Below are 23,172 nucleotides of genomic sequence, written 5' to 3'. Positions count from 1 at the left end.
CCACTAAAGGATAGTTTCAAACTATGGTCATTCAAGTTTTCAAAGAAGTGCATGTTCCTACAACATAACCTCCCACTCAAACCCAGGAAAACCGTGCAGGGATTTTTGCTCAGTTTCTGAGGAAAAATAAAAATAAAATATTTGGAAGGCCATCAAGCTTGGATTAGCACATAGCATGCACTCTGAGAACAAAAAACCCCACACTGGGTAGCATGTCCTTACGTAAACACCCTCATTTCACCATGTTTGAGATGTACGTCCTTCGATATTTGTGGGCTTCTCAGATGTCAAAATGCAAAATGATTCAACATTAAAAAAAAAAGGGTCAGAAACATACACCAGATGATTCATCTACAGCCTTAGGAACATGAGAGGTGGAAAAGGCTTGTTTGGACTCTGGGCAGGACTATGTGACCCATGCTGGATTGTACTTTATGGGATGTTTTACAATGTCTCGTTCAGCCCAGTTGTAAATGAGTCAAGCGATGGGGTTTCCACCACCTCTATTACAAGGCTATTCCAGAGTCAGTCAAGAGACCTCACTGTTAGGGAGCTTTTCCTGCCACGACAGAGAGAAACTGCTTGGCAAGAAAGAGCTTGGTTGGACTCAGTGGAGCATAAAAAACTTTCCAAGGATACAAATTGATTTAACTGCCCATTTATGGATCCTGGAAAGGAAAACTGCTACTAACGGAGGACTAAGGATGTTCCTGCATCAGGAGAACCAACCAAGCCCTCTTTCTAAAGGAATTTAGGGCAAAAGTAAATGGGAAGTCACAAGTCTTTAAACACCATGGAGTCCTCTCTGCTAAGGGAACCTGGTCACCAGTTACGCAGCAAGGCAGGCAGCGGCAGTGCTGGGCAAAGGAACCTGCTGCTTGTGGACGCAAGAGGCAAAGCAATATTGTTGCTGTGTTGTTGGCTACTGGCTTTCAGCCTGAATACCGCCCTCACAGGGTTTTATATAACTTATACAAACAAGTACATTTTAATTGAGGTAGTTGGGGTTCACCTTGTTCCTTGTTTTGTATTAGTCCTAATCTCTCTTTTCCTCATGTTAGTTTTATACCCATGGCCTAACTAGCCCCCCCCAATGGTGGTCCCAATCTAAATAGCTGAAGTGTTCCCAATGGCAAAGCCCGACATCAGCACTAACCTGGGCAATCCCGTTGCACCGCAAATGGGAGCAGCAGGGTTAGGAGCCTGCCTTGGAGGGGGTGCTCTGAACTCGCAGCTGCACCGCCCTCAAACCTGCGCTGGTGACGCCTGCTCCTGGACCTCCTGCATGTCCTAGCAGGGCTACAGACCCTCCTCGGCTCGCACCTCTGGATGGCTGGGGGTGCACAGTTCGCACTGCACACCCACGACCTCCCACCGGCTCCATGTGCTGCTCCCGTAACAGCCCTCCTGATGACGCTGCTGAGGGGTGTTTGAGGTGGCTCTGCAGCCCGGCTGCCAGCACACCCCACAGCCTCGTGACCACAGGCGTGAGGATGACGCGAGCAGTCGTGCTGTCCTGGGGAACGCGGCCGTGGGTCGGGCAGCTCTGCGCGCAAGCGAGCAGTGAAGAGCAGGGAAGCACACACACTGGGGAGAGCTGTGCACTCACACACAAGCTAGTTATGGGCTCCCCTGTAAAAGACCCTCCCAGGGTTCACCCTGCTACCCCAGCCTGTGGATCTGCACCCCCTCCTTCAGGAGACAGCTTGGAGTCAGGTCTGGCCAGCCCGGTCCATCACTAACCGGCTGTCCTTTGGGTCCCGGCTCGCCAGGGCTCCCTGGAAGGCCCGTTCCTCCCGATGATCCTCGCTTCCCTGTTTGGCCACTCTGTCCAGGCAATCCTCTTTCACCCTAAAAATAACAGAATTCAAGTAATTCCAAAGAACAGGAGCTAAATATAACAACACTCAGCCGAAACAGCCATAGATGGAAAGCTGGAAAAGGGTGGTTCATTGGGATAAGGAATGCGGTTTCATCAGGAGACGCCTCAGGTCCGCTAAGGCGGATTGTTGCAGGATGCACAGTGTGAGACCAGCGATGGGCACGGCTAGGTCCCCTCCAGAGCTTGACGCAGAGCAGGAGCTTCAGCAGAGCTGTACTGCCTGCATCGGGGCCAAGGACAGCGAGGGGGTGAAACGCTTCTGTCTGTGCTTCCGTGTGCTGTCTGTCCTGCCCTGCAGTTTCCCATCATCTCTTCCCCCAGCAGGCTAGCAATTGATAATTAATCCATCTAAAATGCTGAAGACATGCCAAGCCTTCAGCGGGAGGACTTGAATCCAGAGGCTGCAAAGCCAACATTTTCCCCAGCACCAACACCGCAGCCCCCGGACAGGAGAGGGGTTCCGAGAGCCACCACCACGCTTTGCTCCCCACCTCCTTCCCGCTGCCCAGCGCTGGGAGCAGCACAAGCCCCAGCTGCTCCATCTGGGGCAGACTGGGAGAGAGGAGCAAAGAAGGCGAGAGCCTGGGATGGCAGAGCAGCTGGGAAAGGGGCACATTTCCCTGGAGGCAGGGAACAAGCCTGTCACAGTGACACGAGGGTCCTTCCGCCATGCCTGGTGGCAGCCTGTTATTCTGACCGAGGCAGCTGGAGGGCAGCAAGTGACAGTTTAAGGACGATGTGCTGCGGGAGGCGTGATTTACATCTGAGCCGATCACCCCTCCAAACCCAGCTGGAGTCTTCCTATTTACAGAGTCTTTCTACAAGCGGCTGAATTGCTGTTGGCCCAGTTCAGATCCTGCGGCCAGCCTGGACCAGGGCAAGGACCAGGAAGAAACCTCAGGGTCACTAAAGCAGACTGTCCCGGCTTCCACCCAGAGCGATGTCCAAGCCCATACCGGTTCCAGCCAATCCAAACCTGTAAATATATCTGCTAAAAACCAAGCAGCACAAATTTCCCTTCAGCAGTTCAGGCCTCGCAGAGCAGCAGCTAGAGGACACCTGGATTGCCCACGGAGCCATCCATCCCGGACATCCTACAGTTCCTTTGCAACTTCTCCAAGACCATGGTATTGTAGCCAGGTTTCTAATGAAAGAAGGTTAGTGTTCATAGTGTGGGTACGTGTATCTGTAGGCTTCTGAGCTCAGTGACCTTTGACAAAGGAGGAAGGTCTCTGGGACACTCAGCTGCTGTGAACCTTGTGGAAAAGGATGGATGGATGGATTGGATGGATGGGTGGAGAGAAAGATCTACTGAGCCTCTTGCTATGTGAAAGACGGCAACAGGAGTTGAGACTTTATTAGACCTTGGAGAATCAAGCTCTAGAGACAACAGGCTCACAGACTGGTTTGCGCGTAGCAGTATCTTAGGGAGTCAGAAACCCACCTTGAATCCTGGTGGTCCCTGGGCCCCAGGGAGTCCTGGTATGCCAGGGTTCCCTCTTTTGCCTGGCATCCCTGTCACACCTTCTTCCCCATCATCACCCTGCTCTCCCTAGAAAAGAAACCCAAAATAGTTTATGAAACAAGATGTTTTTTCCACCTCTGCAAAGCCTCTGAGGTGACAGGGGAGTGGTGTGATTCTGCCCTCCGCAAGCACCGTGCATCTGGGCATGGGTGCATTTGCGGCGATGCATAGAGAAGTCAGTGCATGCAAGTATCTGTCAGGCTAGAAACACAGGTTTATTTACAAACTCGGCCATGCAAAGGCAGCTGCTGCCTCTATGTGCATGTGAGATATGAAGAGGAGTATATGATCCACTCTGGGTACATGTAAACTGGAATATCTATAGCTGGACTGGATCTGTTTCTCTTGTGCTTTTAGCTTTCCAGCTCCTAAGCTGCATTTGCTGTTGATGTTACAAGGTTACAATTGCAAACTCACCAGCATCCCAGGCACGCCATCCTTCCCCGGCACTCCATCCACTCCAGGGGCACCCTCTTGACCCTGCCTTCCCACCACTCCTCGAGGACCTGGTAGCCCAAGGATGCCCTAAAATCATAAAGGTGTTAGTGATGGAGCTCCTGGACAGCATTTCCTGGGGCAGAAAACTGAATTTTTACCTACCGGTGAGCCTCTGCTCCCTGCATTGCCCCGTGCTCCTTGCTTTCCTTTTTGACCCTGCAAGTATAAAAAGAAAGACATCAAAAATTGCAGCAGTTCTAGCACAACTCCACTTGGGAGCCTGACTTCAGGGTGTGCTTTTGCATAGTGGTTGGGAAGAGTTTTCTAAAAAGGAGATTTATAAAGTACGTTGCTCCAACACAGGGGAATGAACTGCTATTTGGTTTTATTACAAGTGATTCTTCGTACGTCTTGAGAGTTCTAGGGCAGGAATGAATAGCTAGAAGGCAAGGACCTACATTTTTCCTAATACAGAGCAGATGAGGACAAATAAAGCAGGATGAACTCAAGGGAGGACTCAGTGCACTGGCAAACATTAGAACAAGATGCTTAAAACCTGCATCCTCTGTCAGTTCATTGACAGCACCGTGCTGAACCAAGGACCCAGCAACTCTTCTGCAGGCCGTTCAGTAAAGAGCTTTTCTCTGCGAGGTAGTTCCCTCTATTTTGGAAAGTTAATGGAAATGCAAAGGCTATCTTGTGTCTAAAATTTGCAATGCTGCTTTGTGAATAAAGACATAAAAGAAATACTCCTGAGGTTTATTAGCTGTAAAAAGGATTAATTTCTGCAGAATGAATGGAAAACTCAGCCTCATCACCTTCACCAGAGCTCTCTGAGTGAGGTCATGCACTAAAGCACTTTTAAATTGAAGCACTGCATTTTCTGTGCATTGTTTCTCCATCTGCAGAGGACCAGACAGGCCAGCTACACGAAAGAAATGCTCCTGGGGGTGCTTTCTCTGCTATTCATTAGACCCAAAGGCAGTTCCACATTGTCCATCGATGCGTTGAGTTTATTTATCTTATCACCTGGTGCACTTTTTGCCAAGAACGCCTACTGTAGGTTAAACTATCTTCTGGCATTACCCCAGCAGCGTCAGATTAAAAATCCTGACATCTGCCAAAAGGGTGCAAGAATTTGCTGAGTATTGAGATCACATGCTTATGTTTTAGCAAATAATGTCCTTGATCTGTGAGAATAATTAGCAAGCTGTCATTATAGCCAGATGTGGAGGCAGGAGTAGGTATGAGATACCCCAGTAAACCCTGAAGGACCCAAGTGTACTGTGTTTTCTTGCTCAATAAAGGCAAGAAGTTAGAGGGACTTTTCCAAGAAACATAACTGCATGGATAAATGGGCTCCAAATCTGGAAGGTTTCAAGCCAGAAAAATTTACAGTTCAAGTGAAAGAGAGAGACACTTGCCTGGCTCAGACCTCCTTAGGGACAGACGAGCCAGCTGTGGCTGGAGGCACCACAAACAGGGATACGGGAAAGGGACACAACCCATGGCAGTGACTAAAGACCTGCCCAAGATTCACCCATCGTACTGGAGCTGTAATTCTCTTGATCTTCTCCAGCTCCACAAAGCCAACAAACTATTGGGCTTGGACACTCACATACATGTTTACAGCCCTCCCACTAGGTTCTCCACAGCCTTTCAAGGCGTAGACCATAGGCCAAATCACACATGCTGGGGAAAAACATGAGAGTCCTCTTAGACGTTTTCTTTAAACTTGGGACACTAGAAATCCACCCTACTGAAACCTACCACATCACCTTTGGATCCCTTTGCTCCTGGCTGGCCTGGTGGTCCAGGATCCCCCTACAAAACATAAGCAAGAGAAATCTGCTTGAAATTCTCTTCTGGCAGGACCTTGCACGAAGTACAAAGAACAGCATTTTTTGTGCCCTAACAATGCTGACTGTATGGAAACAATTCAGGGGAACAGCCTGTGCTCAGACAGGGCCCCTGGGGAAAAAGGAGCAGGGAACTGTCTCCAGAGAGCATTTAACAGGGTGTCAACTGGGGAAGCAGCAATGCTACCCCCTCACTTGGGTGGTGTTTGCATTCGTGGAAATCATTCACTAACTCCCAGATGGTGCCTGGAAAACAGTGCTGAGAAGTGGGCAGGAAGGAGCCCATTTGGAGAAAGGTACTGCAGAAGCTACGTGCAGAGTGAGGAGTTTATACAGGGATGGCATCTTCAGTGTTGGTACTACCTCCCTCTTGCACGCTGCAGCCCTTCCTTATTTCGCCTGGATGTCAGCTATTAGAGAGCTGCCAACGGAGGAGTAAAGTGGAGAGGATATTTCACTGCTGTCTTAGTGGTCTCCTCCGCATCATGCATGTCCTCCCTCATGTCCTTTTCTTCTGGCCATCCAGGGATTTCTTGTGTGTATTTGTGTCAGGGGCAACTTCTGGACTAACATCAAAGAAGAGGTAAGCCAGGACCCACTTGCAGAGCTCTCCTTCCTCCGCTTGCTTCTGAGCCATGTGTTTCTAGTGACTCTTACTAAAGACAATCCAGAGCTCCCGCTTCCATCTAAACTAGTGACATCTGAGGGGCTGCCACCACTCAGGATAAACTGCATCTACTGGGGAATGCAGTGGCTCTAGCCATTTCTAGGCCGTAAGACAGAGCACTAAGGCTTTACCCCAAAATAGCATTTGTTCTTCCCAGCAGCCCTACAAAGAATGGGAATAGATTCAACTTTATTTCTCAATACAAACCATGTCTAATGTGCTGCTGCACTCACACTTGCAATAGTCCCTCACACAAATTAGGTGCTGCCATGGGTAGCAAGGGAATAAAAAGTCCTTCCCTTAAATTTTGATTTAATTGAGCTTTTCATAAATGTACTGGTCTGAGAGGGAACACCATGCGGGCAGAATAATACGTTCTCACCTTGTGCAGGACCAGCTCTCACCAGCAGTGTGCCAAATGTATCATTTCCAAGCAGACCCTTTCACTGTCACTGTCACCTCCCACCACCCATCACCTGAGATTTCCAGTCCCTCTTGGACCGTTCAGAAAAGACAGTTTTGGAGACAGGCTTCTGGGAGCACCCCCTGCTCCGTCACCCACTTGTTAGTCTCAACATGTGGCCCCAAATGCCCCTTCCGTGGGCCTGGCTTACAGAAATGCTGTGTCTCACAGCCACCACACGCCCCTCACTGCAGCCCTTCCTACCTTCCCTCCCTTTTGCATCTCCTTTTCACATGCACGTGACATAGGGTAGCTTACAATGAAGCAGTATCTCTTACAGGTAAGCCTTGCTGTCCAGGTTTTCCTCTTTCTCCATCAAGCCCTTCTTGACCCTTAAATAAAAAAACAGAGGGAACATGTTTGTTCTTGGATACTTTTGTGGCAATGGGAAACAAAAATGGATGCAACATGCTGTACGGGGCAGGAGAAGGTGTACATATCTGCATCCTGCTAACACAGAAACGTTGGACTGTGCGTCCTCCATGATTTCTCATTGGAAAGAACTAGCTAAGAGGAACTGCTAATCACCATCTAAGCAGTAAAGAAGGCTCTCCAATGCACCCCTAAGTACAAGCACTAATGTCAGCAAACAGTTGGAGACTGCTGTTCTACGAAATCAGGCAGCAGCACTGCTACCCTGGTGAATTTAAACTCTTCTGTACATTCCTGTAAGGGGTCGCTCTGACCAGCTGCTTTTGGATGGAGGTAGGAGTCCATAGAGCCTTTGCAGATCAGCACCAGCTGGCTGGAGCTGTCCCGCACAGAGGGCATCAGGAGCACAGGGGATCAGTTCATACCCCTGGTGTTGCTTTTGAGAGAAATCTCGGTAAGATTTCGGAAGCTTCCAAACCTCCAAGTTAACAGAGATCTTCCCAAGAAAGTCTACAGCCATGGGCACATCAGTCTTGACTTTTGTCCAGCATCGACATGACCACTCTTGTGCACATCTTCCCCAAGGTATTTTCTTGATAATCACAGATATCTCTGATGAGATGGTCCTGCTCATTTTCAGTCTAGTGTGCTTAGGCAGGTGCATGGCCTTGTGAGGTGCTGACCTGCAGGACCTACATTTGCCTTCAGCAAAATTTTTACCATTTCAGGTAAAGTTACCTGAATTACTCGACTGAAACACGGCCACGTGCAGCGGCTGACAAGGGACAACAGGGAGTTACGAATTGTGACTACTGGGCAAAAGGTGGACCTTCTGCGGGCTGATGCAGGTTGGAAGCACTTCCTCAAGACAAACATTTCTGAATCATGTATTGCAAATACTTACAGGATAACCAGGGTCTCCAGGCTCCCCTCGATCACCTCTGTCACCAACAGGGCCCTACAACACAAGAGTTAAGGTGGACGGAAACAATGCAATCTGCAATATCGCAATGGCTTGTGCATGTTCCACAAGTAAGGAAGAAACCCAACTAATCCACCTGCAAAAATCAGGCCAGGATTGAGTAGGGAAGGGATTTAACATCTTACTCTGTCTCCAGGTGGTCCCTGTGGTCCTTCTACCTTCCCGTCATCGCCTTGTTCTCCCTGTGAAAAAAAAATGCTACTATTAATATAGGCAGCATCTATATGGCAGGTGCTTCTGTACAGACCCGGTTCACTCCTCCCATATTGTGGGCCTCTAAGTCAAAGTCTCTGTTGACTTATTAACTTTTCATCCAAAGAAAGTCTAAACAATTTTTTTTGTTTGTTTTTTTTTTTTTACTTTTCATAACCTAGACTACACGGACTCTTCACATGGCTTTCACAGTGGTTGTTTCTGCCCGGTCGAACCATCCTCCCTAAGGAACCAGGTGCAAAGGGTTATTTTCAGCAATTCTGAAAACGAAGCAAGAAGCACATAATTACAACAACATGGGAAATGGTTCTCTGCCTCTGAATTTTATTGCTGACAGTTAAACCAAACTCTTTCATCAAGGACTTCCCCACCCTCATTGAGTGCTGTCCAGGCTGTCATGGGAACCAGGGTGGTCTGGATGGGCTCCCTGGTTGTGTCACCATTGTGGGCTTCTCTTAGGCTGCTCAGGTGACAGGGTCAGCCCCTTGCACACTCACTGCATGAGCCCCTCCACTTGCTCCCCAGCAAGAGCTCAGAGCTCATGGTTTGGCTGGCAGATAACGTCACCCAAACTGTTTATAACTGAGGTCTCTCTAAAACATCCACAGAGAGATCCCTCAAGATTTAACACAGACACTATTTCTTTTAATTTTGTTGTATAAGTCACTTAGGGTCATGGTGTCCTATTTTCTCTGGAGTCCGGCTCAGAGGCGGCTGTTTCTTTGCTCTCCATAGAGGATTGCTACATTCCAGCTCCTCCAGTTTTTGGCTACTTCATATCTCTGAGTCCCCGGCACTCTGGCTCTTTAGGATGAACATGCCTCAGAGCTCCTTTGATGTTGCAGCTACTGGAGAGAGGAGGTCTGGGGGGCTTCTGGCACAGCAGAGCTGCTGTGTTTGGAGTGCTTGGGGTTCACCTAGAGCCTTGAACATCCAAATCTCCATAGCTATGCAGAGCCAAGTTTTCCACAGACTTCTGTAACTCTCAGTGGTTGTGTCAGCCCTTTCTGGTGTATTTACGACTGTCTAACTTTCTCTCTGGGCTACTCTCATCTTCTGTTTGAGTTGCAGCTGCTGACAGTAAGGGTGCTTCAGCAATTTCTCAGTGATCCTGGCTCTGGCAGAAGGCATTTAGGGTGCTTTGCTTGTATGTGATGTCTGGTAATGCACACCTGGAGCAGTGAATAACCCTCTGTGAAAAAGCTCAGAGAGTGGAGCCCGTATCTTCTTTTCTGTAGGAGCTGGGTCACGGCTTGGAATCTGGGCTGTGCCACTGCTGAGGGACACGCTGACCCACACTGACTTCTCACAGCTGAGCACTAGGATTGATGTTCACAGCTTGGTGGAATGAGGCTTAGGATCTGGCAAAATCTCTTGCAGTGAACCTTGACAGATAGCAAAGAGCTCAGCGCACCCCTCTCATTACACGCTTGATGACAGCGGCATTTTCTTTCTCTGCAGCTGTGACGTGTTGGATGAATGTCACCAGGATTTCATATGTACGCACCGGTTATTGCCTTTAAGAGATCGTGTGCTGGGTGGGGTACTCCAGCATGCTTGCCTGGAGTTTTGAGGAGGTATTACGGTAGAAGAAATATATAGGGAGAAACTGTGCCAGGATGGCTTGAGAACATAGTACTGAGCAACATGGATGGAGAAATTTGGGTAGCAGAGTAGAGAGAAGGAAAAGCAATGCCTAACAGGCTCTGCCAACAGTTTCCAGTGCTACTGAACTTGCCGGTTGAAGTCAGCAGCAGAATATCTGGCAACTGGTTTGCTTTCTAGCCACTATCAAAGGAATGTAGGCTAGAAGGAAAACAAAGCCACCGCTTCTCTCAAGACTCAGAGAAAAAAAATTAAAAATCCCAGTATACGTGCTACTATGCAGAAGTCTTGGCACCGATTGCTTCTTCCCAAATGCGATGTGAACACCTTGCCATCTGGGAGCTGTGATGAGCACCATGAACACAAAGAAAGCTCATAATTCTGGAGACCCTTGAAGAGCATCAAGACTCACAGACTTTCTCCCCAAAGCTGAATTGTGGCTTCGTGATCTCTTGAGTCTAATTCCTACCTTGTCCTTTGTCTTCTGACTGAGAAAATCCTGCAGCCTGGTCAGCTCTAGGACTGCGAGACTGAGCTCCTCCAGGACTTCCTGATGCCTCAACTGCTCAAGAGGGAGATGAAAGGTCTGCGCTAATGCTTTGGAAAGTTGCAGTGAAAAAAAAGTTAGAGTAAAGGGCAGCAAAGTAAACATGTTGGGATACAAATGGAAAATGCATGGAGAAGGGAAAGCTTGTTGTTGTTGGCTCCTCTCCCAAAGTGAGATACACCAGTTTGTAATTTTTAAAAGGATCCCATCTGGACTGCTTTAAGCAGCTGCCAAGTGCAGGCGTCTGCTCTGAGCAAGGCCTCTTTGAGGAGCTGTAAATGTATTAAATGCGGCGGAGTAGCTGGCTGGCATGGCACAAGGGAGCTGGATTCCACAATACATGCCTCTCACTAAGGCGCTTTCTTCTCTGGAAAAGGGAAGACCTTCCCCACCATTATACATCCTCCTTTGGCACAGCTAAGTTTACCACTTTGTTTGAAGCTCACAGAGCAGTCATGGTCCCTTTTTCCTCTTCACTTCTCAGATTCAGGCTTCCATTTTCATGTTCACATGTGTGTGCAAAGTTACAGATGTCTGGAGGGAAGGAACCCATCTATCCTTAGGCTGGGATCCAGGCAACTCTTAGGAGATAAGAAGGAAGAATGGACAAGAAAACTTAGATGCAAGACTTTTATGGAGCACCTGGATGCTGCAGGAAACGGTGCTGGAGGCTCAGCATGCCACGCTGTGCTCTCCTCCTTCAGACAGAGCTCTCCCCAGCAAGTTGCCAGCAGACCTGATGACCTTCCAGGAAGACATGAGATCTGGCTGTCAGTGGTCATTAATGGACCTGCCTGTTCTCAGCAGGATGCGTTAGATGCTTTAGTGTCTTTGTCAGGCTTCAGTTTATTCATTTTATCATCAGCGTTGCTGTGCTCTGATGACACCAGATACATGTTTTTTCTGAGGAGTGCTCTTCTAGTGTCCATTTGCAGAAGAGTATTTTGTTGGTGAAGGGGAGAGTGCTTCACTGAGCACTTTAGATTAATAATTTGGGGATCATTTGCTACTGAAACCATGGGAGCTTTCTGGCCAGGCACTCAACTGACAACGTGCTTTGTCGTGAGCTCTGGCATTGTTATCCTGGGCTGGCAGTGCTTGGTTAACACTTGCCACTTCCCACACGGCCACTCAGCAGAATGCACCTGAGGAGGAATGCTGCTGAAGTCTGGGAGAGCAAGCGGTGCAGCTCAGGAAGCGGATGGGACAGCGTTAGAAATGCTGGGGGAGGAGAGGAAATTCAGCAAGGGAGCGATGGAGGTGTGGAGCAGCAGGAACATCACCAGCTGTTCTTCCATGGATGCGTTTCAGCAGCAGGAAATGAGAGAAAAAGCTGCATGACCATTGTTCATCCCCAAAGCAAAATTTCTGAGGCTTGTGAATATCTTAGCGGAACAGAACGGTTCACCCTGCCTCACGGACTCCCGGCCATCAGCACGAAGATCCACTGCTGCGCAAGGGGTCTGGGGGCAGAGCACAGGCAGCAGCGTGAACAGGGTGTCCTGACACCCAGGAGCCTGAGCTGGAAGGACACATTCACAGCCCCAGCAAAGACGAGCCCTTGGGATCTCTTCCACAAACTCCTTTGTAAGCCATGAAGCTCCGGCTTGCACATGTACAGCTGCAATCGCACCGTGTGCCGAGGGAAAGCCGAACGCGCTCTTGGTGCTGGGGTGTGGAAAATGTGCGAAAGGAGTTTGTGCACCTTTCCTCCTCATGAGGACCCCACGACTGACCAGTCCCAACTACCATCGCTTCCCCGACCAGTCCCAATTACCATCGCTTCCCCGAGCAGTCCCAGTTACCATTGCTCCCCTTCCCGCACGGAGGGAGGGAGCGTCGCTGCTGCAGGCACGCGAGGGGCTCCGGCAAGTCCGGCCAGCCCAGCTGGGCTGTCCCTCAGCGCCCCGCAGCCAGCTCCGACAGGAAACCATTACAGCGTGAGTCACTTCTCCAGCCTGAGCTGGTTATGGCTGTGCTGACTCAGCAAAAAGGGAAAAACACAAGGGGAAAGCCACTGTGGGAAAAGGGCTCTGACTCAGGCCAGCTGCAGCAAGGGAGCTCATCAAGTGGCTGGGGGGGATGAGCAAGGTAAGGGGGCGGCAGGCAATGAGGAAAATGGAGCGAGGGCAATAGAGAGGAGACCAGCTCTGCCTTGCTTACGACACAGTATCAGCTGGTTTAAGCACAGATGGGCAGCTGAAGATAAGCTGGTTTGTGCAGGGTGTTGCTCTGGCTCCATCACAGAAAGCTACTAGCCTGATTTCTTCTGGCTTGGGGGTTGAGCAGAATTTCTGCGGATGCAGGAAAAACTCATCCCCAGAACGCATGCTGGCTGGCTCAGCCAGCCGCGCAAGGGCACGTGGTGTTTGGAAAGCGCGTGCTAGTGGCGTGGGTGTCCTGTGCGGATCTGCAGCAGCAAGGCTGCAGCACAAGCTGTGTAGGTGGCCCTGCTGTCGGGGTGTTGCCTCTACCGCAGGCAGAGGAGGAGGGTGCGGACGCATGGGTGTTACGGCAGCAGGACAGAGTCTTCAGCTCAGCCTCCATGCCATGGAAGAGGACATGGCTAAAGTCTGTGAACTTACCTTTTCCCCCTTCGGCCCTGGTGGTCCAATTGGCCCTGGTGGTCCTGCATGCCCCTGTGGAGAGCAGACAGCACATGAGGAGATGGAAAGAGCTGCCTGACTGAAGGTCCTCCCTGTTTTGCTGCCAGATCTTGCAAGCCCTGTGTTGTGCATCCCAGCTTTGGAGGGACATGTGGGTCATGGCAGAGCTGAACCAAACACATCTGGGGAAGTTGTGATGGTGCAAACAGAGACTAGAGAACTAAACTGAACTCAAGATCAGAAATAAATCATGGGTTAAGAACTATTTTGCATTCTGGGGTGGCAGGTTTCCTGCGTTTGAGAACAGACAGGAGCTGGAGGATGAAAATGAAATCCTTACCTGGTAACCCTTTAAGCCAGGCTCGCCTTGAGCACCCATCCTTCCTGGAGCACCCTGGAGAGGCAAGCACAGAAAGCACCATGAGAGTAGCCTGTGGGTATGACCTAAGAAGAGGATGCGCTGGACTATGCAAAGCTCAGCTCCACACGGGAGTGCAGCCACCTGTTCTCCTGGCCACGGGTGAGCTTTGCTGCGGCCATCTGAAGTGCTCTTGCTTGGCTTCACCCACTCATACATGGGGAGTGATGCTAGGAGTCCCTTCTATGTCTTTGCCAGGCTGTAGCAATAGGTCCCCCACCTCATTCACATTTGCTACCAGAAATGGCTGCATAGTGTGTGCCCTTCATCTGCCCTTCTGGATGCTTTTATATCCGAATTAGCTTTGTGCTAGGAAGTCCACCAGCAAGACCCTTCTCATGCATGACCTAATCCTAAACTGTTGGGAAGAAAACTTTTGGTGGTGGTTCGGAGGCCAGGAGTTTTCTGGGTTGTGATGAGGGCACTGCAAGAGCTGTTTATTGCACCTTTAGCAGACAGAACAAAAGGGTTTAAAGTCAGATCATCAGATTAAAGTGAATCGCAAACTTTCCATGTAATCCCATTTAGTGTGGAAGAAAGCTCTTTCCACAAGACAGAGACGTGTTCAGTCCAATAGACTGCTGCTCAGATGTTGCTTCGCTTCCTTATGAAATAATCCATGGAGGCTTTGCTAAGGAATATGAAGGGAGGATATATAAGGAGGCCATAATTTTTAGTGCAGGAAAACACTATGAGCAGAACCATTACTCCATCACTCATATCACTCATTTGCTACTGTTCTGAAACATCACCATGATTCCTTGTTCATAAATAACTCCTGCTTTTTCACAAAGTTTACCAAATCTAGTTTCCTTACCAGCCTGTAATGCGTGAGGAGGTACTCACCACTGCCGCTGTCCCAGTGCCTCATGTGCCTAAAGCAAATAAACTTTCTTCCCTCTCCGCCATACTGCTGTTGTTCTCCCTGCAAGCCTCACCTTCAGTCCCTAACTCAAACCCTTTCCCATGCTGTATTTCTTCTTGCTGCAAGTGTTTTAGTTAAGTAGATCAAGAGTGGGTGTAGAAACAGGGCAGAAGTCCAAGGCAGAGATCCTTATAACAACATAGTTTGACTTGGAAGCAGCTCTTGCTATGAGTGTGCAGTCTCAAAGGGAAAGATCTTAGTAAAAAATAGCTTATCAGCTCACTCCCTTCTCAAGAAAAATCCCCGATATTCCAGCCCATCTGGGGAGTGGTGAAGAACCGCCACGATGCAACGTGAGCTGGGTTCACGGGGCACCACCAGAACCACCCCCACAGAGGGTCTACTGCGCAAGGGTTCACCCTGCGGGTTGGTGAAACCCAGCTCACAGCACTTCTGTGCTCTGAAGCCCTGCTGGGCTCTCTGCTTCACTCAGGCCTGTGTCCACCACTGCTAGTCACGTTTCTGTGTGTTGCGTTCAACCCTTCGCAGAGCTCTTCTCACCATAGGTCCCAGGGTACCTCGGGATCCTTTGGGGCCTTGGTTTCCCTTTGGCCCCTCCTTCCCTGGAGATCCTGTCTCGCCGAGCTGCCCCTGGTAGCCCTTGCTGCCCTGCAGAACAAAAGCAGCGGCATCAGTGTAGGACAAAACCACTTCTACAGATAAATATCAAAGATGAGCAAAGAAAGGGAGATCCAGAGGAGGAGACGTTATCAGCAGATGTTCCTACCTTCTGGCCAGGCTTGCCCTTTTCCCCCTGTTTTCCTGGTTTCCCTTCTGGTCCCTAGGAGAGCAAAAAGAGCTGTTGGAATGGGAAAGCAAAGCAGTCCCATCCCAGCCAGCCACTCCCAGGCCACTTCCCTGGTACACTCAACCCTGACAGCATCCTCAGCCATCCTACGCTATTCCCGTGGCAGCTAACAAGGAGGCTGGGAAGTCACAAGGTTAAGGCCACGATTCACAGTACCACAGCCTGAGTTTGTTCTTGAGCTGCTTCAACCCATGCAGAAGGAAATCCCATTGCTTAACGGTGGAAAGGTCTCTGTGCCCACGTGGCTATAGGGCTACATGGCTGAAAGGTGATGTTCTTCACCATCAGATCACACATCAAATATAGGTGGGTGATGGAGAACTCTCATCTGATGTGCCCTTCTGTCCTCAGGGATGCAAAAGAGGGTTTTCAGAAGTGCTCCTTGAAGACAGCACCCGCTGAACCGCAAAATGGCACCTACCCAGACACTGCTACAGAAAGGGCTGAAATGTGGAAAATGCATTCACTCTGCCCCCCACAAAGCGTTTCCTCTGGTCTGCAGACAGAGCTGCCAGCTGTGCACGGCTGCTGTACAGAGCTGTATCCTTCACCCTCAGCTACGGCTGGGTTGGATATCAATGCTTTTTGCAGGGTTTCAGGATACTGGCAATGGGACCATTGCCTCAACAGCAATTCTCCTTGTTTTTACCTTGTAAAATGTTTTCATTTTCCATCTACCTGCCACACACAGCTTTCTGCTCACAGTGCAAAACCCTTCCCTCTATTTGTATTGTTATTACTGCAACACACAGCACATAGAAACTGCAATATACTGATCAGGTGTCTAGAAACGGAGCGGGGTGCAAAACTTCAGGCGGGACCCACAGCAAGGAGAGACGGAAATGCTGGCTGGCTTTGCACACCTAGTGTGGGTGCCTCACAGGCAGCAGAACCTGCCACCCCTCCTTGCACGCACATGGCAGCAATCAGCTGTGATGAGCAGCTAATTATAGCACACCCTCCTCAGGGAGCCCAGGGAGTTCATTTCTTCAGTGTTTGACCCCGTTGGCTGTGAGGCAGACAACATATTTTAGATTTGACAGAAAGAAGCACAAGCATCACCGAAGAAAATAACTCATGTTTTTTGGCAATTGCAACAAGCTTTTCAACAGCATCTCCACACCAGCACGGCATCTCTCCCACTGCTCTCCCGCCTCCCAGTTAAGGTGTAATTGTCACCGCCACTGATGCTGCAGTCTCAGCTGAACAAAAGCAACTTACAAAGGCAGCCGTATCGGAGGGTTTTCCAACTCTGATCTGAAACCTGGGCCTCCTAAGTGCCTGCTTGTGACACAAAGGAGTAATTTAGACTTACAGCCCTAAAGAATTGTGCCGGTCCGTCACTTCCCCAAAGGGAACAGCTCCATTTTATCTAAGTCAAACATTTCAAGAACCTACCTTGCCAACACTGTTAGAGCTTCCTAAAGGACAGGTCTGTGACGAGGAGTACACAAGTCCCGTTCTGTCATCTCTTCCATACTGCTCGGGGGTTTTGTTTGCTAGTTTTTGCTGCCTTTCCAAGAGATTGCTTTTGGAATTATTTTCCCACTGATGCTGAGCAGCTGCGATACAAGATGAATTGTGGGTGCCAAGCCTCCAGCATTACCCACGTGATTTACACTTTTGTCATGAGTACAGAGAAATGCCCACCAAGGAAAGCATCAGCCTGAGGGATGGCCATGCCCACGCAGCTCCGCAGCTGGCTCACCACTGGACCTGGTACCAGGTTGCTCAACTTCCCTGCATGTATTGGTTGTGATGGGTGTAGTGAAGTAGCCATAACGCTCACAGACTCTGTTCTGCAGCAAGACCATGATGCTTAGTGGCTTGAAAATTTGGAAAGCGAATAGTGGAATCACTCACAAAAGTTTTTTGTCAACACAAGATGTGAACAAGTAAGAAAACAACTGGGATTTCTAATTAGTTGCATAGTGTTTTTCCATTGGCCTCCCTCGGCTGTGCAGTAAGATCTTTTGGAAGCACGGGCAAGAGATGTTTCTTGCAAATGGGAGAAAGCCGGTTTGAAGCTAAATCTCTTCCTGGCCCCAGTGATGGCCAAGGCCTTGATCTTCTCTGGCAGAGTAACTTTGCACACTCAGACATGCTCCTGAACTGCGGTGCTGTAACAGCTCTTGAAACAAATACTTCCATCCCCAGGATGCTGCGTTACACTGTCTGTAAAAAATGCAGACACCAGTGCACTGATGGTTCCCTTTTATTGTGCAGGGCAGAGGGACCCTGATCACAGGGGGAGGTCATGAGGATCTCAGAGCTACTTCAGAAGAGTCTGAAGTACAGCCTGGTTCCCCGCACCCAGACACAGCTCCCCTGGAAGCAGTGACTGAAACTTGCTTCTGCCCTGTACTGGAAAATGTCTTTGCTTTTTAAGAAGACAGGTTCAAGCCTTAAATCTTCCCATCTGAGAGACAAAATTTCCACACTGCTCCTAAAAATCTGCCATCATTCAACTTCATACCTGTACCCCTAATCATGAAGTAGACACTGGGTAAAAGTCACTTGGGAGAGGAAAAAAAACCAAAACAGAACCCCAACTTGATGGGGTCCTTGATGGTCCAAGCCCTGCTCACAAAAATAAACCTGATCCACAGAAGACTGTGCCATGTTCAAAGAGGGTCTCAATTTTATCTGGGTTCTTTCAGCTTGCCTTTCCCTGGTGATGGAGTGCAAACACTGATACGGGCTCCAGTAAACTCCCTGTACTGGGTTTTCCCCTTATGACGCATTGGCCTCATAGAGAGGGATGTTCATCCACTCCAGAAGGCTCTCCTGGGTCCTCCAGCTGGGGTGTGGCTCCTTCTACGTTGCCGGAGAAAAAAAATTTGGCAGCATCTCCAGCTCTTGTCAGTGATAGTGAGACCAGCTGTCACTTGCAGTAAGCCATGGAGATCTTCCTTTGAGCCTCCCTCACAGCTCTTTGCTCTCGTCTGCTGGTTAAAAGCTTTGCTGGTATAAATAAATGGGTCAAACCGCTGGCAACGCCATCAGCAGAGACGTGGCTTGGATCTTACAGCCTGAGTCGGCTCCTCGAACGGAGAAAGCTCTATCAGCAAAGGGTATTTCTGTGCTCTACCAGCACGCTTTCTAGGACTTTGGCCAGCAGAGCTCTGCTGGTGAGCGGGAAGCCTACCACATGTCTGATTTTCCTGGATGTGCTTTCTCCAACGGCGCAGGAATTTTGCCCAGATGAATTCAGAGGCAGTTCAACACTTGTCTGGGGTTCCCAGATATGTGATATCTCTAGTTGTGATGTTCCAGATGTGGTTGCTGTTTGTCGCAATCCCAGATGTTCACAGGGCACATACGCAGTGGGGTTTGCACGGTTCCCAGAAATCACAGCACTCTCACATGCCACACGTTACACAGGCAACGACAAGCCCAGCAACAACTCTGGCAGCCTTCAAAAAAGGTCAGATCATTTTTCTCTCCATTCTTCTAACTCATCTGTTGAGGGATGGAAAAATCAGAGCCAGAACAGGGGGGGAAAAAATAAGGATAAGAATAAACTTCAGTGAGATTCTAACTTCATTCAGGGTCTCCAATGTACATCAGGAATCTAGCATCTTTTGGTACCTCTGTCACTGCAACATGAAGTTCCTAGTATTCTTACTCTCTTTAGCAGAGACAGCAACGAAGGGCAGAAAATGTACAAAAGTCTATAAATAAGAATAATTAATTCTAAGTTCTTTTTGTGGGGTTCCAACCAGTTGGGTTACTGTGCCAAGGCACTACACATTTGTTGCTTTTACTCTCAGAATTTGTACACATTTTGTTGTATGCTTTGGGTTACTCATTTGCTGAGAAAACAGATCTTTCCAAGCTTTTTCTATGAGTGGGATTATTTCTCTCTGTATACTGTGCTCTTCACGACAGATGCATAGCAGCACCTCCAGAAGGTGATGGTATTTGTGAACAGGGACAGTGGAAAGCAGTGGTTTTACAAAGTTACATGCCTTCAGGTATGCCAAAATATCCAAGGAAAGCAAAAAATTTATCACCTTAGGTCTAATCAAGTTTTAAATTTCATTGCCAGCTTTGATAAGAACACAATTCTACAAATATATTTTTTAGTATGGTCTTAGATATTCCCCTAAGGGAAAAGCGGGATGGTTTAATTTCCAATGCAAATTGATTAATTTTCAAGGTAAAAAAAGGCTTTCAGCTGCTGCTGGCCTTGGCAGCAAAGTCGAGTCTCTTGCACGGCACAGCAGTAATGTTTATTGGGAGCAAAGAGATGAGCAGCCCAGCTTTGAATTCTCAAGACATCAACAGTTCCAATCTATGTTACGACAACAACATCCACAACAACAAAAGGAGGAAGTTGAATGAACTGTGGAGAGATATGCCCTAAACGGAGCCAAGCATCAAACAGCGTTAAACCCGAAACTTCCCCACCGCCAGGATGCTGTTACGTGCCCTGCATCCGGGGAAGCGGCTACACGATGTGACTCACCGTCCTAGTTTGACCCAAGGGGAACGGTGGCTCTTGGCACTCCGGAGGATAGATCGCTCCGGCTTTGCTTGCAGACTTAGAGCACGGTGCGGGAGGGAAGCTCTGCGAGGGCGCAGTACTGACGAGATGGCTTCCCAAAGCCCAGCTCAGGCAGGCTCAGGATTACTTGGGACCATTGTGGAGCAGAAGCGTATTTTCTACTTTTTTGGGTATCATTGAGTGAAGGGTTGAGGTGTCTCCTCCCTACCAAAAAGGGTTGAGGTGTCTCCTCCCTACCAAAAATGAGGCAGGAAGAAACAGAAGAACCAGGAGGCAGCTACTGAGTAAAGAAAAGAAAGTGCCAATGGTGATGGGGAAAAAAAAAGGTGATAGTTTAGGCACTGGATGTAGAAAGGGCAGAAAAGCTAAAGCAGCAATAAAGGTAGGAACCATGAAACATAGGACGAGCATGCCCATATTGTTCAGGGCCCAGCCAGCGAGCTCATTTAAAGGGAAATGAAAAAGCCCCATATAATTTCCTACTGCTCAGCAATGTCTCCATATGAGAACCCCTACTTAATAAACTTTGATCGAGAGAAGCCTCCCCCCATGGAGGACAGTTCACAAGCACTCAGGAAATTAGCGGGATTATTGGGGCTGGGCATTTGAAGACATAAATGTTTCAGATTTATAAGAAACACATTTCATAATCACTCTGCCTAGCAGTAGTTTGGAAGGGGAGGAGACAGGGCAGCAGCTCCTGAATGAGTTTGGGGAAAGAAGAAAGACTCAACTGTTCTCAGGAAGAAAGACCTGATTGTACTGCGAGGTTCAGAGGGCTTCATGGGATCGCTGGGAAGCAATGGGCTCTTGGCCTGCCTGCAGAAACCCGAGTGGTGAGTGCAGGTAGAGCTGGCTGGCTGAACCCGCAGTAAAAGCGTGATGGGGAAATCCTATAAAAAGATCTCAGATGGAAAGACTACAGCTAGCGGCACTATGACTTTCTTTTCAGCTGAGTTCTTCAGCTTAAAATGTGGAATCCAACCCAAAATCTCTTATCCCAACCTCTCTGCTTTAGTGCAAATTCTTATCTGCATGCAGATGTTGCTCTGAAATACATCGCTTTTGATTTTGTGGACGAGGAGGTCTATTTAACCTGGTTTTTCTAAGTAGTCCCAGTGTAAGGCAGCAAAGAGCATCAGGTACAGAGTAGTGCTGTGTGCTCTGAGCTGGTCTGGTTCAGTCTGATAGCCCTGAACTGCCTCTAATTTGCTGTTTCTGGGAAAATACCTTTCCCCCCCCTCCTTTGTGCCTATTTCCTCATTTCTAAGGAAGACAGGAGAAAAAAGTGCCACCAAAAAGCTTGATGTTTGGGTGGGAAGTGTGGGAAAAGTGCAAGCCCTCACATCCCCACTGAGCTGTGAAGCTTTCATACTCAATGACACCAAAATGCTCCGAAGACTTCCCAGTGCTGGGAGCTGACAACTGGGAAGAAAGGAATAGCGGGAGCACTTGGGCAGGATAGCTCTGATTTACACTGACAGCAGTGCTTGTGCTCCTTTCTTCCTCCCCCAGAGACGAAGGGTTAATATCTTCCTTTTGAAGGACACAGATGCCCTGGGGTTGTGGAAGAGGAGGGGAATGAAATCCTCTCTTGCAATAAGGAGGGGAATCTCGGCGTAACTGCCCAAAAAGTGCATCTCCTTCGTCTGAGTCAGGAAAGAAACTGTGCCAAGTCAATGGGATTTATTTCAAATTCTGGCTCATTTTGACTCCTATTAACTCTAAACGAAGACCAGCTGGGATCAGCCTGCCTGCCCCAGCAGCAGAGAGCAGGCAGAGCTGGCTGACTCGCTGCAAGGGTGAGCACCCCGGCTGCAGGCAGCGGCTCCCCAGGACTGGGAGAGCTCTGTGATTCCCCACAGGATTCCCAGGGCTCACAGGCAGCCCTGGTCTGCTCCAAAAGTTTCAATGGATTTGGTGGGCTGAGTCACAGATACCAGCATAGCAGACAAGGAAAAAAGGGAACACCCCCACCCCCACCCCCCCGCAATAAAATCTCCCAAACAAAATCCAGCATGTATCTCTCCATAAAATGGGATGGCTAGGTTTCCACGGAAAAGGCTGAATGAACCTGGGGATATCAGCGATGCACTGATTATTAAAGCAAAAGAAGGAGAAACTGATTGCAGCTAAGGGCAGATTTGCCCAGGGATGACAACACGGCTTCTAGAAGGGGAAGGAAGACGGGCCTGTGGGCTGCAGCTACAGCACTTGGAGAGGCACTGACCCTCGCCCCATCCCAAGCAGAGCTCAAGCAGCCTGACCGCATTCCTGAGCAACAACCTCACTTGCCTTTGATTTTTGGTGCGAAGCAAATACCTGCTTCAGGTTTTTCTGGATACTGGTCCACGTGAGCAATGATGCTCCAAGGCTGTTACACACTGACACACCACGGCCAAGCGCAACCACCTTCAGCTATAGGAACCGGCCCTGCTGATGTAGCAGGAACAGGAAAGGACAGGCTGTAGGGCAGGAAAAGTTTGTCCTGTTGTGTCCCCTCCTCCTGTGCGGAAGGGGTAGCTGTGGCTCAGGATATGGATCATGCCCAAGCCCAGGAGACATTCAGCTCTGCAGCAAAGGGCCATTCCCCTTGGCAGGCACAGCCGTCTCTGGAAAGATCTACTGAGCTGTGTGGCCCGTGAGCCAACACAGCCTGTCCCGAGACCCTGTGCGGGGCATGGGAGCAGGGCTGGGGAGCGCCCGGCCCCCCTTTGCCACTGACTGACCTGCACGACCCCAGGCAGATCACTTCACTGCTCTGTGTGCCTACTGTTCACACGTTATTCAAGGGCAAGATCAGGAGTAACAATACTCATTTCCTAGAGCGAGGGTGTGAGGAGCTCGCTGTCACCACTGACACGCTGCCGGGGCTGGCACAGGCCCCCCCTGCACACCGAGCCCAGTATTTTCCATCCCTTCCTTCGCTCAGTCGGAGGGTAACTCCATGCCTTCCAGTTGAGGGAGTTTAAGAAACTTTTTTCAAGTAAGAGCTCCACAGACAGCCCATAGACCAGGGCATGAAAACCAGCTTATCCAGGAAACAACAGCTCAGCATTTTATCAAAAAAAGCATAGATTCCTGCGTGGAGAGCAGAGATTAAAACCAGCAGTGACTCCAGGATTGTCCTTCAGCAGCCCCAGTGTTTTCAGGGGGCTGAATGCCATGCAACTGGTGTGGCGTTGCCAGCTGTCGCTGAGCTCATGTGTTTGGAGTGAATGGCTGGATTCAGCAACAGCAGAGCGAGGCACTTTGTTGCAGAAAATCTTTGAATCATGTTTCAGTGGCAGGAAACAGAAAAGAACAAAGAGAAAAAACCATTCTGGGACAAATTCTGCTGTAGATGATGTTT

At 49.2% G+C, this 23,172-nt stretch overlaps 1 protein-coding gene across 2 annotated transcripts in view; it reads right to left on the bottom strand.

The window, feature by feature from the left end:
- Positions 1-23,172, bottom strand: part of COL27A1 (collagen type XXVII alpha 1 chain) — a 160,065-nt gene that overhangs the window by 9,057 nt on the left and 127,836 nt on the right. For both annotated transcript variants that reach the window (XM_027809525.2, XM_027809526.2), the window contains 12 exons: positions 15,230-15,283; positions 15,004-15,111; positions 13,500-13,553; positions 13,139-13,192; positions 8,314-8,370; positions 8,111-8,164; positions 7,113-7,166; positions 5,616-5,669; positions 4,008-4,061; positions 3,825-3,932; positions 3,327-3,434; positions 1,744-1,851 (listed from right to left, as the gene is read on the bottom strand). In XM_027809525.2, the coding sequence (XP_027665326.1) occupies positions 1,744-1,851; positions 3,327-3,434; positions 3,825-3,932; positions 4,008-4,061; positions 5,616-5,669; positions 7,113-7,166; positions 8,111-8,164; positions 8,314-8,370; positions 13,139-13,192; positions 13,500-13,553; positions 15,004-15,111; positions 15,230-15,283 (867 nt within the window). The remainder of the gene's footprint in view (positions 1-1,743; positions 1,852-3,326; positions 3,435-3,824; positions 3,933-4,007; positions 4,062-5,615; positions 5,670-7,112; positions 7,167-8,110; positions 8,165-8,313; positions 8,371-13,138; positions 13,193-13,499; positions 13,554-15,003; positions 15,112-15,229; positions 15,284-23,172) is intronic.

This window comes from Falco cherrug, chromosome 9 (genome assembly GCF_023634085.1).
Source record: "Falco cherrug isolate bFalChe1 chromosome 9, bFalChe1.pri, whole genome shotgun sequence".
In the NCBI taxonomy this organism is placed as follows: Eukaryota; Metazoa; Chordata; class Aves; order Falconiformes; family Falconidae; genus Falco; species Falco cherrug.
Note: the sequence above shows the minus strand (reverse complement) of the source record. Positions and strands in the feature narration are given on the sequence as shown.